Here is a 15,563-nt window from a genome sequence, read left to right on the forward strand (position 1 = left end):
TGCTCTTCATCTCACAGGTTTTCTATAGGATTTCTGTCTGAGAACTCTGTTGGTCATGGCAGAAGGAGTTTGTTTCTGTGTAAATTTGGGAAACGAGCTGCTTTCAGTTTTATTTAAAATGCCATGGGGTTTTAAAGAGTTTGTGATGTCACCAGTAAGTTTGAGAAAAGAAACGAGTTCCCATCATCACAGGTCCACCACCGTACTTAACGTACCTTCATACATAATCATCCTTTGTACATCAGACTCAACTGGAGTATGTCTTGCAGATGGTCATTTTTCTTCCACTAAACTTTACATATTAATTTTTGAAAGAATCTCGTGTAGAGTGATTCATAACTTTCCATATCAAACTCTGTTGACGTTTCCAATCAGACATTTTATATTGCTTTAAATGTGGAAAATGAAATAATTAAAAAAAAGCTTCTGGACTCATTAAAAATCCTTTGTAAACTCAAACTACAACAGTTGGAAAAATTACTCATGGCCTGGTGGTGAATTGGTAACTGGTTTTTGATAAGGATGACATGGTTCTCTGCCCCGGTCGCCCTCTTGTCATGGGGCGGCACCATTGCTCCAGAAATAAAATTTAATTATTTGGATACCAATTACTACTTATTTGCATATCCAGTCAACGAGGACTTCAAGATGAAAGCATTGTAATAATAATAATAATCTAGCTGTGCAATGCAGGTGTTAGAGTTGATTAACCTAAAATAGGTTTTACAAAAAAGTTATTTTTTTTTTCTTTTCTTTTTTTTTAGGTATCTTGAATCTTACCTCTGGTCTAGATTAACTTGATTATTTCATATTAAAATGAGATTCCTTAAGCCAGACAGATTGATGAAGCCTTTTGTTTTATAGTATTTAATTCCATTTTGCAATCTGAAAAACTTGATCTTGAGATAAACGTCACAATTGCAAATACAAACATGGAATGAATTATTCTACATGAGATTAGTTGAACACAACTTCGCGTACGCCCCCCGAAAAAGGAGAATAAATAGGAAACAGTGGATTATATGAACATGTGTGACCATCAGAAGGTTGATATGATTCATTGTTTTAGTGGAGGCCCTAAAAAAAACTTAAATGACGTAACTAGGTTTTCCGTTTCTTTGTTTGGCGCGCCTCTTAGCCACGCCCTCCTCCACCAGATCCACAATAAAAGAGCCAGGATGTGTGTGTGTGTTTGCGTGTGTGTGTGTGTGTGTGTGTTACTCCAGCCTGTGTGGACAACAGGTGCACCACCGCTCCGGTGATAATGCCTACAGAGCGCCTGTTTTCGCTCTGCGCGGGGCTTTTCGGGCTACACTCGCTGCTTTTTATGTCTTGATTTTCTTCATTGTTTCTGACCGTAAAGATGCCTTTTCCGCCGATCAGCCTCCAACAGCGGATCTCCTCTCCTGGCAGGGAACTATTTGGGAAAAAGAAGGCCAACGCAGGCCACTCTCAGGCTGAACAAACCGGCAAATCTGGATCCGAGAAGGGAAAACAGCCCAGTTCCTGGGCATCGGCAAACCTGCGGAATCTGGGGCGAAGATCGCAGCCGGAGAAGAATAAAAGCCAAGCGCAGAAGCCCAGTTCGGGGCAAGAGACTCAGGGAAAGTGCTCCTGGCTGTCGGTGCCCAAACCGCAGGATCCATCCTTGGGAATAAGGCGCTCCAGCTCAATGGACTCCGCCAGACATCTCAGTGGGAAAGAGGAGACAAAGAAGGAGATCCAGTTCTCGCTCAGCCTCACTCCTGAAGCCATTCTAGTTATTAAAAAGCGGAACCTGGAAAAGCAGATGATGGCCAAGCAGCAGAAGTGCTGCGCCTCCGCGGACTTTCGGCACCGGCGAGTTTTTCCGTCCAAAAAGGCGCACGGAGCGTCCAAGTGCTGCGCTCCGGGCGGCAAGACGGACAGCGCGGAACAGCAGGACATCACCGCCATTGTTAAAATATCTCTGCTGAACGATCAATACAAGTACGACGATGTGGAGTACGAGGACGAGGACGGGGATGTGGATGAGACCGTTGTGAGGAAATGCAAAGAGTGGCTGAAAGGAGTGGAGAACGCAGCTGCTTTGGTGAAAGCAGACAAACTTTCAGCACTTCCGCACCTCAAAGGCTGCTGACACCTGACTTCAAATCTTTATTATTATTATTGTTATTATTATTATTCAGTTGGAAGAAAGACATGACGGACAAATTCGTTTCATTTACATGACAAGTGAAGGAGGTCTACTCTAGAGAATGTCGGGATTTAAAAAGATGTCACTAAGTTTAAAATGCCAAAAGGGGCAGACTACTTTTAGATGGGAAACATTCAATAATACAGTTCAGGTTTATAAGAGTTCTTCTTTTTTTTTTTTTTTTAAATCATCTTTGCTCAAGTTCAGATGCCATTTTGCTCTCACTTTCTTCTCAGTTTCTCTTTGCACACGGATTTATTTCCAGTGGGCGTCTGTGGATTGGCTGAGGTCAGTGGAGGCAGCCGGAGCGCTCCTCTCCTTTTGTTAGAGAACAATAAACTGCTGGAGAACATCAGCGACTCACGCACAGACTGACTGAAACCCAGCGCGGATTCTTTGGGTTTTTGTTGTTTTTATTTTATTTTTTTTAAATCTTCTGCTAATTGGGTTCAATTGATCAATCAGTGATGTGGTGAATTCGGGTAAAATGGGACAGAACAAGTAGGGGGGGGGGGGACTAAAAACCTTGCGTTAACAACGATATAGATAAAGTTATTTTAGAAGTGTGCAACCAAAATCACATAAAAACCAGTATAGTGCAGTACATATAAAAATGTATGATCTGAGCATCAAAACAAAACCCTTTTGTCGATAAATTATATATTTCTAAAGTAGTATCTGTTTTTTTTTTTGTCCCAAGTTACCAAATGACATCGTAAATTGAGACGTCCAAAACGAAATGTATCACTGTTGTCAGCACATAAGATTTGGTATGAAGGCAGTAAATGTTTATTATGTGGTTTGTTGTGGTAGGTAGAGAAAAGAAAGTGCAAGGCGAGTAACAATAACTAGAAAATTAGTTTGATTTTCTAGAAGAACGAATTTCTTCCTCACAAGAATGGATCGTATTTTCAGATGAATTTATTTATTTTAACTAAATTTACATTTATCGAAAGTTATGAAATAAAGAATCAAGCTGTTGGCAATTATATCAACTTTGTACAGAGCTTGTAAAGCTTGGACTATTTTAGTGGCAGACCATGGTTTACTTTTTTATTTAACAAACTGATGAGCTTCCATAATGAGTATCATAGTTACAGCTAAATTGTGCCAATTTGCTAAATGTGTCAAACATAGTTTTGTCTCAATTATGATAAAGTAGAGAGCCATGCTTTCATAAAATAACAAACTTAACTTTTCTCACATAAACTGAAGAACTCAAAGCTATATAACACACATTAGGTTTATTGTTAAATTTGTTCACAAAAAGAAACTCCTTGATTTACCTGAATTCACCTTCATCACAAAATGTTTATACGGTCAAATATGTTATCAGCTGAAATTTATTATCTGTTCTGAAGTAAAAAAAAAAAAAAAGAAAAAGTTCTTATATGAACTGGCCATATTAAATTGCTTAGATTTATTAGTTTCTTCTTGTGTGCTGATTTGTGGTCATTTAGGTCTCTTCGTGTTTCTGATTCCCAGACAGCATTTTCATAAAGGCTCTTTGTTTCTGCTGTGCAGCTACCTGGGGCCATTTGGGCATTAGCCTTTTAAGCTTCTTAGATTTCCTGTTAAGCAGTGTTGGCCAATGAGTGCTGCATGCGTGCCCAGGTGCATCATTCCTGCAGGAAATTACCTCCGAAATATGTCCATACATCAAACTAAATATGCCACTAATGTTTGTACAAGAATGACACTTTATTATTTCCTGTATCTCTTTTTTTTTTTTGAGTTAGATATTTTGCAGCCTGGATGTTCTCTATTGTTTTCTGCAATAACTTTGTTTTTACCCTGGAAATGTGATGCTCAGGGAAATAAAACAGCTGATCAGGAAACAAAATACAGTCAATGTCACAGTGGAAGAGAAATAAAGTTATAGAAGGACCTTTTTGCGCTTCTGTGTTGATTAATTTCACCTTATCCTGTGTGTTTGTGCGTATTAGATCACCAAACAATAATTACATGCAGGTGGAAGTTTATTCAGGTTGCTACTGTGCAACAAGCTGTTTCTGTCATCTGTGGTTTGTTTGACACTATCAGAATGAATGAGTTACACCGTTGTGTTGTAAATGCTCCCATAAAATCTGTTTTCATTCAGAATCTTGAGATTTTATTGATTAATTTGACCTTTTCTTTTACTGAGAGATGGACAGAAAACAAATGACTGTCTGCAGCTTGATCAAGTGTCTCCACAGGAGCTCAAAATGTACTCAATTACAAGCATACACCTGACTAATATTTGACCAAATATCTGTAGGAAAGTTGTAAGAAAACTTTTTGGCAACCACTAATCTGCTTCTGGCATAGTTTATTTGAACTCACTAGTTGTTTATATGATGTAAAGTTGAATAATTTAGAAATAGTGTTTTTTTTTCTTAAACTATCGTGAAAGCTTGCTTGTTCCACTGAACGTCACTAGTTCTGCTGAGCAGATTGGTCACACATTCAACCATCGTCATGCCGGGATCTTTGTGAATGTTGGAAAAGTGAGCAGCTTCTCTGCAGCTAGTCAGTAGGTATCTATATATTTCTGTCTGCATGTGTAATTTTCTATTTACATGAGAGAAAATCAATTATAAATTTAAAATTATTTATCTAGTTCTTACTTTGAATGTCCCTGAAGTTAAATGTTTTATCATCAGCACCTCAAACGCATCATTAAAAGACCCAAGTTAGTGAATTAATCACCAAAGCTGTATGAAAAACCTTCACATTAATCCTCAAGTAACTTTTGCCTTGTTGATTTCTTTGAATATGAAAAAAAAAATACAAAAATTGGAAGTAGTATTGTGTTCTTTTTCCTCAAGGAGGAAATTTAATTGCATTTTTCCATGAGATTCCAGTCAATTCCCTGTATTTTAGATGCACAGGAACAACCTGCTGGCTTTGGAAGCAAACTCCACTTATTGGCACCTGGAATTTGCAGTACTGTAAATATTCAGACATCGCCACAAAGTTTGCAACAATGTGGCCCAGTGTAATATTTACCTTTCTGTCTCATGCATGTCAACAGAGTAAACACCTTGCTACAATCACAGCACCTTGCAGGACAGACACTCCACGTGGGTTCAGACTCGGATCATGTCGGGGTCGACACATTCTGTTCGAGGGCCCGTTTGGTCCTCATGGCTCCTGTACAGATATTATCATCTGGCTTGTTGACCAAAAGTTATGTAATCCCCTCGTCTATTGTGCCTTTTCAATTGTAGCCTTGTCTGTCTGACTGATTCAAGCCTGAAGCCAAGCTATGCATGACTCTGTTTCTATATGGGCGCCTTTATTATCTCAGCGGCAAGGAGCAAGCAACAGCGTTCCAATCTGTTCATTTTCTTACTTCTGCAGTTGTTTTCGTCGTTTTCTTGTGCTTTTATTGCTACTCTTTGTTTTGTCTGCGATGCAAATCCTTTTTTGGATAACAAATGAAAAGGAAATCGCTGCAATCCTCCTCAGCCCTAAGATCGCTTTCTAGGTCAGTGACGAAGCGCAGCAACATTATCTTGAGCTGATTTATAGTGTCAGAGAAGAAGAACAGATGGGTCCTGCCTCCGCTTCATCGTTAACACTTTGCAGCACTAAGAAGAGGAGAACTGCCAGTCCGTTTTGCCCTAGAAGTGATGGTATTTCTGTTTGTGGCGCCTGAACTGTTAAACCAGCAGCACCTTTGTGAGGAAGAAGAGAAATGAGTGTTTCCTGCAGGGACTTGGCCCAAAAAGCTCTGTAATGTTCCATGACAGAGAAATTTCTCAAGGACAGAGCGACACGAGAGAGCGGAGTTTTCCACTAGAAAGCAGAACCATGACTCGTCTTCATTTGTGGATCATTAAGAGAAGAATTAACCTGTTTTATACAACTTTCATCTATGTTAGCTCTTTTCGGCGCTGTAAAAGTGTTCACATTTAGTCATACTAGATTCACGCGCTTCCATGTACTTTACTGGGATTTTCAGTGACAATAAAATATAAAAACTGTGCCATGTACATGCCATGTACAACACATGTGTTGATATTCAGCCTGTCTTGAATATGAAGGTTTTTAGAATCACCATTCACACAAGACACAGATGTAAATCTTTTAGATTAGGTCTTCACCAATTTGCATGTCTGGAAGGAAATTTAAATGCATTATTCTTTGCAAAAATGATAACTTATTAAGCCTTGCAGATTCTGAACTGATTTAGGTCTAAACTTTAACTAGGCCATTTTTATTTTGAACCAGAGTTGTCAAACTCCTGTCCTCCTGGGCCAGCATTCTGTAACTTTTTGCATGCAGCCCTGGTCCAGAACCACAGAGTCCTGCTAATGGTGTAAATATTTGACTCAGGTGTGTTGAAGCAGAGCCACATGCTAGAAGCTGTGGTCATTGACTCTTGTGGTCTGAACCAGTTCAAAACGTTCAGGTCCGGACCCCAAATGTGAAGAACTGGGGTCAGAATATAACCTAAATACCAAAAATGACAACGAGAAAGCGTGTGCATTTCATAAATGTTGAAACAAATTAAAAACAGGACTTTGAAGTAGATTAAAGCACCATGTTGTTCTATACTTTGGTATTTGGTTTGGTGTTTAGTTATGCTGATTGGGTTTGCATTGCACCAGTTTTCAAACTAAGTCAGGATTTGTGGTTGTGAATTGATAAAACGTAAAAATATTCCAAGAGTATGAATACTTTTGCCAGTCACTGCGTCGGCTGCTTCTTTCCTTCCTTGCTGTTTCTCAAGTTATTTTTTTTTCTTCTAAAATCTGAGGCGTGTTGGGGATCAGGTAGTAGGATGGTAGCTCTGTGGGAGAGTAGGTGGACTCACTCCTCCTGCCTTTATTTTTGTCTTATTTTTTTGTCCATTGCAAAAACAGAAGATAGCTGCGGTGTGGGAGGATGCTCGTGGCTGTCGAGAGGGATTACCAAAAAAGAACAAGACTGGTTCCTGATTTTTTTTATTTTATTTTTTTCCTTTTTTCTCACTTCCACAGCATCTTTTGATGGACAGCTAATGAAGGCACAGATGGACCCTGGAGACAGAGAATGAGGCCAATTCAAGATAGCAGCTCAAATCCCCGAATACTGACACTTCACAGCCGTTTTCCAACGACACATCCCAAGCTGCTCATTCAAAGCAGTTTATTAAAAATACAGCCGGAGCAGGTATATTTGAAGCACCTCATAATCTGCAGGAATGGGCGGGTAATGAAACGAGAGGTCTGTATTGACTGATCTCCATAGTATCATTCTAGGATCCTCTGATCTGTAGTCAGTGCTTATAGCTGAAACCAGAAATTTGCATAAACTAAATAAAATTTTATGACCTATTTGCAACAATAATGAGTGAAAGAACATGTCAGACTTATACTTATCAGCATTTATTAGCATTATCTTTGCACTATGACTAAAACGTTTTGTCTATTTTGGTGGAGTTCTGGCCTGTTCCTCCTGACAGAACTGGACTGGCGTAACTCAGTCCAGTTTTCAGACCTACCCCAAGACTTCTCCACAGGATTGAGATCACATTATCGCAATGGTGACACTAAAACGTTGACTTTTTGTCCTTAAGCCACTTTAAAACCACTTTAGCTGAGTTATTGGAAGACCAATCAGCATTCAAGCTTTAACTTCCTGGCTGATGTCTTCAACATTTCCACGTGGATGTCCTTTGATGCCATCTATTTTATGAAGTGCACCAGTTCCTCCTGCATGAAAACAGCACCACAACATGATGCTGCCACCACCGTACTTGATAGTTAGAATGGTAAAAGCATCCTTGTTTCTCCTCTAAATGTAGCGATGGTCAGTATGGCCAAAGGGTTCCACTTTGGTTTTTTTCAGACCAAAGGACAAGTCTCCAAAAAAGAAGATTTTTATCCCTGTGTTCATTTTTATGTTTCTTTTGAAGTAAAGGCTTCTTCCTCGCTGAGTGGCCTTTCAGCCCGTGTCGGTACAGGGACCGACACGGTACAGAAGTATCTTCTCAAGGGCTTTATGTTCTGTTTTGGGGTCAATTTGCACATTTTGGATCGAAACAAGTTATTCTGTGGGACACAGAACCCGTCTCCTTCCTGAACATCATCATGGTTGGACATTCCCATCATGTCTGGCGTAACTCAGTCTTGCATATAACTTTTTGAACAGATGAATGAGGCGCCTTTAAGGAAATTATCAGCAAAGATGAACCAGAATTGTGCAGCTCCACAGAAAAATAAAAATAAAAGTGTCTTTTGATTCAATGTATGTAAACTTCTGGTTTCAACAGAATGTCTGCTAATACTTATCTCTGTCTCCACTGTTTGCTTTATTTTTCTTTTGGTAGCTGTCTCCAGCTGACGTTTCCAATCCTCCTGCGCCACCTGGAGGAATGTTTGAAGATACACGACCTAAGACTTGCTCTCTCCTCACAAAGGCAACATGTAGCAAACATAAACATACAACTAATACAGTTAAATCCCTAAATTGTCAAGTTGAATTTTAGGCTGTTTATTGCTCAGTGTGACATTGAGAAAATCAATTTGTTGTTACATAATTCAGTCACTCTAGATTTTTTTGTGTGTTTCTTTTAGCATTGCAGCTGCACCTCAGTGATACATTGTAACACTCAGTCATAAAAATAGTAGGAGACTCTATGAAATAACGGTCCCTTGACTCACAAGCATATTTTAAATGTATCTTAAAGGTGCACACAATACAATAAAGAAGGACAATTACTGAGAGACTCTTGGACCAAATGCAGATTAAGTTCAATTTGTAGCTGCGTGTTCTCCATATGTGCCCACATTTTTATCCATTTAAGTTAACTTTGGTGGAAATGTAACTTGACGTTGTTGCATTGGGGATTTATGGTCGCTCTTTGACGGAATGAACACAAGGGGGCAGCAGAGGTTCCTCTCTGTAGCCACACAGTTGGACTCTCACCGTTTTCACAGCAGGATCAAGCTGACAAATGAACAACGCAGCCTGGCTGTTGTGATATACAGCTTTGGAAAATATGAAAGAGGAATATTTTATGTAACTTTTTAATTTGCAAGTTGAGTAAAGTAATCACTGGACTAAAGAGAAACTGAGAAAAACTGTATGAAACTGTAAAAACGAATCAATAAAATGGGGATTTTTATTTTCAATAAGAAACAACTAGTCAGCACAATTTGCTCAATGGAAATAGAACTGCTTTTGATTTGCATTTGCATTTTTTCACATATTTAGTGTTAAATAAAGAAAAAAAGTATGGACAACTCTGAGCATCTTCTTAATGAGACTTGTAGGAAAACCAATGTCTTCACTCAGAAGCTTCTTCAAAGTCACTGTTAAACAGAGAGCTACAGGAGCTCCTTCCTGCCAACACCCATCACCATCTACAACAACAACTCTGAAGAATCTTAATTTGAGTTATAACATTTAATTTAATTTAATTTAATCAAGTATTTTCGAATTGACAAAGAGATATAAATTATAAACTTGCTGTTACAATTAGATCAAATAAATTATCACCAAGCTAAACGATACCAGCCAAGGTTTGTTTATTTAGTTCAAGAGGAACAATGCATGAAGATGTAATAAACAGCTGGAGGGCCACTTATTTTTAAGAGACAGTATCATTTGGGTCCTTCATGGATGTGAATTTCAGTCCCTGTTGTGTCTGCTCTCTCTTCCCTGGGGATTGACTTTGATTTTGACCGTCCCGTCTCACTTCTGTCTGGGTGTGAAGACAGCAATACGCTCCGGGGGTCTTCCATGAGAGAGATCCTGTCTTATCTTCCCCTCCTGTAAAAGTCAAGCTTCATAAGGAGGATGTAATTGTCTTCTCTAATGACTTGTACTTGGAGGGGGTGGGGCAGAGGACAAAGGGGGCACAATAAAGGATTTTAGGGGCCCTCCTGTAGGAATACTTTGCTGAGCAAATGAAACTGCCCGTTGTTTCCTCAGCCTGGGTCGGCGCTCTGCCAGACGGAGGTGAGGCAGGACCAAAGAGGACCCAGTCCCGAACACCTGCTGGGGCCTAATTGGCCCCTGCTGCAGTAAATGGCTTCCTGTGGCTGCGTGTTTACTTCTCATTTGTTCTGTGGGCTCTGTTTCCCAGCCCCTGAAACAAGAGAGGGTCGCTTTAAAATCTTGATTCCCACAACTTTCTGTCTCTGTCCTTCTCCGACTGTCTCTCAAATAAAATTCTTCTGAAAGCTGCAGCTCTGTAGCTCATGACTTAACCACATGGGCACACTGGGGCAGTTTGACACAGGAGGGAAAACATGTAATGTGTTCATCCTAATAATGTGAATTTTCACTTATGAAGTTAGGCGAAATAGATAAACTGATGCTACAACTCACCCGAGTCAGGGCTTTGTGCTGTTCTTGTTTGGCAGTGGATGCCATCTTTTCCCAGTCTTGTGGAAACACGAAATACATAAATAAGTTAAATCTGCAGTGGCTGGTTGTTCTGGTCTTCTTCTGAATGAGTCCTTAACTAATTTTGTGAGGCTTGCCTCTCCTGAGAACCACTGCCCCATGTTTTCTCTATTTGTAGATAATGACTTTCAAAGTGAAACACTGGAGCTGCAAAGCCCAACTTTGTAATCTCTTCTTGAAACTCTTTAAATCATGGCCATGTTGATGGTTTATATTTGTATATATTTCTGTATTTCTTTTCTATTTAACACCTTTTTCAATCAATCAATCAATCAACCAATCAAGTATTTATGTAGCACATTTCAGCAACAAAGCAGTTCCAACTGCTTTACTTTGTAAAAACACATAAATACAAAGTCATAAAAGACACCATATGGTCAACAATTGAGAAAACCAGCAGCAAACACTACATTTTGAAAAGTGCCATCATTAAAATCATTTTGATTCTGTTGATCTGGCTGTAATAATACTAATAATACTAGTGGAGTTATGGATGGTAGGTAATCAATCCTAGGAGTTGAGTTGAGAAAACTTTCTCAATCATTATTCCTTTACAAACAATAATTTTCAGAGGCATGTTTCTCTAGCATTTTCGTTTTTTACTTCTATTTTGCTTTTGCTCCCAATACGCTTTGATGTTCTCTCTTCATATGTTGTGAATTTGTAAGAGTAAACTTCTCATTTTCTTTTTATAACAAGAACTTTTCAGTGTAAGATCTGTATGAGCTGTGAACCTACATGTCAAATTTGAAATGTAAAAAAAATAAATAAATAACAGAAGAGCTGATCTGGCAACTTCTTGGTGTGAAATCCCATCGACCCCACAAACAAACATGACGAGACGGCGGCCCCTCCTGCCTCTACCGTCCGGCTGTACCATAAGCACATTCCCCACGTCCGTGAGAAATACCGAAAATAAAAGCAATTAGAGATGAAGTCAAATGGAGAGTTTGCAAATCCCCTGGTTGGGTTTTTAAATAACAAGCCAATTCATCCAACCTGCCCGGGTTTTATTTGCTCAATATTAGCTGGGATGATTTATGGGACACTGGGTGCAGTAATTTGCTATCTTCGTGGCCATCTGGTCATAGTCATTTTAATGTGTTGAATTTCACAACTGTGCTTTACAGGTCTGCAAAATGAGATTAGACTAGAACACACCATGTCTATTCACACAAACTTCAATGAGGAAGATTTAAGCTAGCCACTTAAGCTAGCTTACTTTATTTGAAGGCAGTTTTTCCCCATATCAGTCTACAATTTAAGGCTAAGTGTTAGCATTAGCATTGAACATGTGGATACACCCATCCTGCTTCTCCACCTGTGTTGTCTGCAGCTGATGGGATTTGAACAGGCCTGCTGCAGCTGTCTGATGAGTAAACGCTAGGGTCCTCCCTGTAGCAAGTTTGCACCCAGCAGGCAAAGTGTGTTGTCACCCAAGTGTGCTGTGTTGTCGCGTACGAGCTGAAGAGGTCTATGGCTGCTCTTGAGAAGTAGCACGCTGTTAAGAATATCTTAACAACACAACAAATCGTGTGTGCAGGTGACACACATCACAGAAATCAAGTTAGCCAGGTTGCTGCAAACTGGGAAAGGCTCAAACCCCAAACTAAATGTAAACACAGAAATATTTCAATCTTGCGTTTAATAAGGGACGTGCTTTATGTCACTTGCTAATTTCAAGTAATACAGGGCTGTGAAGAAGTGCTTGCCCACTTGCAGATTTATTCTGTTAATCTTTTTTGTCGCACTTAAATGTTTTAAGATCATCAAATGAAATTGCAATATCAGACAAAGACAACATGAGTAAATACAAAATAATTTTCAAACCAACTTAGCACTATGCAAGCAAACTTAAATATGATCTGTCTGATGATGAGCTAAAATGTCTAAAAGAACGACACCTGCTGCCCCAATCTAAAGAAATTCAAGAACATATGAGAATCAAACATATTCACGTTTCAGTCTGGAAAGGGTTACAAATACACTTCTAAGTCTTTGTAACTCAAGTTAACTGTTGTGAATTATTATTCACAAAGGAAGAAAATATGTTAAAGTAGTAGACCTTTCCAGATGTGACCGCCCTACCAAAATAACTCCAAGAGGGGCAATCAACAATTTATGTAGGAGGTTACAAGAACCCAGACCAGCGACTATAAAGCCTTGCAGACATTATGCTCCTCAGTTAAGGTCAGTGTTCACGGTTTTGCAAATTAAGAGACAGACTGAGCAACAACTGCGTCCATGGGAGCCTTTCAAACTGAAAACTGTGTTGACCAATAAGAACAAAAAGGCCCATCTCAGATTTTCCCAAAAATAACATCTCTAGGATCCATAAGGCTTTTGGGAAAACATGTTGACTGACAAGACAAAAGTAGGACTTTTTGGAAGGTGTTTGTTCCATTTGATCATAAAACACCTTTAAATGCCTTGCTGCTGAAATGTGCTATACAAATAAAATTTGATTGATGATTGATTGAAAACAGCATTTCAGAAGAAAAAAAAATCATACCAACAATCAAACATGGTGGCTTGGTGGTGCTTTGTCAGCTCCAGACCTCAATAAATAAATAGATAAAGAATAAGGTTTTGAAGTAGCATAATCACAGCCCAGACTTATATATGCAATTGCTATGACTTTTCTCTCCGGTGTGACTGAAAGTACTAACTTTTAGAAAACATACATCATTTTTGTGGTAAAGTTAATGAGATTTTTGTGTAGCTGAAGAAACTTTTTATGCATTTATTTTGCTTGACCCAAAACATTTACTAAACAGAAAGATCATTTTAGAAAAGGCGTAAGTGACTGGGTTATGTTTCTGAGCTGAGATACATGGGCACGCTGGTGGAGTCCTCTCTCCTCTCACTTCTGTGTGAAGATGGACCAAAGGCAAACAGGGAAGAGCTGGAAGGAGTGCTGGAGAAGACAAACACATTGGTCAAAGCCAGCTGGCATGCAGGCATATTACCTACCCCAGGCATGCACTGAAAACTGTTGCACAGTTCAGTCACTCTGCTCCCTTTATCAGAGTCATCCAGGGTTGATCTCCAGGCACGGGTGTTTGAGATTTTCTTTGTTCAATCATTCAATCCTCTGTGAGTTTAGTAAAACGTTGTGATTTTGCCTCGTTTCACTATATGTTCGAAGCTGGTGCAGCCACAACCCAAAGACCTGAAGCTCATTAATGAAATAGTTTATTCTCCAAAGTATTGCTAAGGGAAAAAATAATAAATAAATAACAAAACTACATACTACTTTTTTAGTTAACACTTGACTTATTTTCTTCCTGAACAGTCATAAAATCTAAAGACTTAAAATCCTAATAAAAATAGTCACAGTTTTGGCTGACGCTGTAGAAATAGATCAATAACGTTCGTTTATGATGCTGCAAACATGTGAGGGCCGGCTCATGGTGGGGGTGTTGGGTGATGGTGTTGAAGGAAAAGACTCAGGCGCCGACTGGGACACCAGCACTGTTGAAATGGCACTGGTTATAACACCCTTGAGTTTTACACTGTGGTTTCCTCACCTTCTACACAAAGGAGTCTCTTTTCTGATGACAAAACGATTAATGGATAAGGAAATGATAAATAATCGTAATATCTGCCACCCACAGATAAAAGCCCTCACATTTGCAACTTTACAATCCCGGGAGAGCAAGAATCCTGATTTGCGAGTGAGTTGTGTGCGTAGTGGAGAAGAAAATACCAGAGGACTCTTACATTCATTCTTGAGAAGAGCAGGATACTTGAGACAAATGTACAATAACTTTAAACGTAGGATTATCTACTTTTCCAGGGACTGGTTGCATACCAGCCTGAAACACAATTGGAAAAAAATGCCCCCGATACTTCAGAGTTTAACCTGAGTGGCATTTGTTTTTCTCTGCCTGCTGTGAACTCCAGTCCAGACAGTTGGACAGAGAGACAGACAGACTCGCTCTGCTGGCAGGACGAACAGGACGTCCAAGGTTTGGTTAGTAACATAAACCAGCCACAACACAACAGCTCAGAGCTCTATGGAGGCTGCCATGCAGCCGTTACATTAATGTCTGCTTTTAATGTTTGTTTTCTGTTTTTTTTCTCTGCTGGTCGCCACGGCAACACAGTTGTTATTTATGAGGATGACACTGTAGTGTTACTCAGAAGTAAATTATGTCCTATGTTTTATTGTTGTCAGTGGAAGGATTTTTCCCCCCTTCGTTCTTATCCGGTGATTTAAAACAAGTCATTGGCACTTGGACTAAACAGTCGTGTCCCTACGCTCAAAAAAATAGTGCTGACGTATTTACACCTTCAGGTTACAACTTCAAACTGCAATGTGATTTATTGGTATTTTGCACAAAGTAGCGCATAATTTTGGGTTGAAAAGAGATGTCTGCAACAGTTGTAGTTAGTTCTGGACTTTGACTGGGCCATTCTGTAAAATGAGCACGCTTAATCTAAACCACTGTAGAGTTATTGTATGCTTAGGGTTGCTCTTATGCTAAAAGAGGAACTGCTGCCCCATTCATTTAATTTTATTTTAGTGTTTCAAATTAAATTAGTTGGTATATGACACAAAATCACAATACAATTTATAGTTTGTGGTAATAATGTGACAAAATGTGAAAACCTTTATACAGGCACAAAAAGATTAATATTTTTGCAAGGCACTAATTGTCTCAAATCACCAATAATCACACTTTTACGTGTGCAGGAATATCCCAGTTACGATAAAGAATTTTTTTTTGCCACATTTTGTTAGATTAACTATTTTTTGTTATTGGTTACAGTGAGTATTTTGAGTTACTGTGCTTTTCGGTGTATTTTGAAAGTTTGATTTAATCTTATAATTAACTTTATTCACTAGAAAAATGTGAGATTTTCAGAAATCACTGATTTTACAACAAAAAAAAATTAAATGAGAGCATTCTTGGAACTCCAACGACTTAATCTACTGTATTTAGGAACTATTTTAAATACTAACTAAAAGTTGAGGAAGTAATGAATAAAAGTGGGC

At 39.0% G+C, this 15,563-nt stretch overlaps 1 protein-coding gene and 1 long non-coding RNA gene across 3 annotated transcripts; one reads left to right on the forward strand and one right to left on the reverse strand.

Annotated features, from left to right (window-relative positions):
* The first annotated feature begins 1,102 nt into the window (after nt 1-1,102).
* prr18 (proline rich 18) lies at nt 1,103-4,067 on the forward strand. Its single transcript, XM_008429938.2, has one exon. It carries the CDS (start codon nt 1,364-1,366, stop codon nt 2,117-2,119), a length of 756 nt encoding a protein of 251 aa, XP_008428160.1. The 5' UTR covers nt 1,103-1,363; the 3' UTR covers nt 2,120-4,067.
* Nucleotides 4,068-9,654: 5,587 nt separating this feature from the next.
* LOC103477062 (uncharacterized) lies at nt 9,655-15,417 on the reverse strand. 2 transcript variants are annotated; one of them, XR_535573.2, is made up of 4 exons: nt 13,899-15,417; nt 13,535-13,774; nt 10,484-10,539; nt 9,655-10,241 (listed from the first exon to the last, which is right to left on the reverse strand). It is a non-coding gene; the product is annotated as an uncharacterized LOC103477062 (long non-coding RNA). The 2 variants fall into 2 exon arrangements; XR_001777363.1 differs by having other exon boundaries at nt 13,535-15,417.
* Between the last annotated feature and the right edge of the window lie 146 nt (nt 15,418-15,563).

Source organism: Poecilia reticulata, linkage group LG15 (assembly GCF_000633615.1).
Source record: "Poecilia reticulata strain Guanapo linkage group LG15, Guppy_female_1.0+MT, whole genome shotgun sequence".
In the NCBI taxonomy this organism is placed as follows: domain Eukaryota; kingdom Metazoa; phylum Chordata; class Actinopteri; order Cyprinodontiformes; family Poeciliidae; genus Poecilia; species Poecilia reticulata.

Excerpts from the sequence above, each read along its gene's own strand:
- prr18 (XM_008429938.2), top strand. The coding sequence starts at position 1,364 with ATGCCTTTTCCGCCGATCAGCCTCCAACAGCGGATCTCCTCTCCTGGC.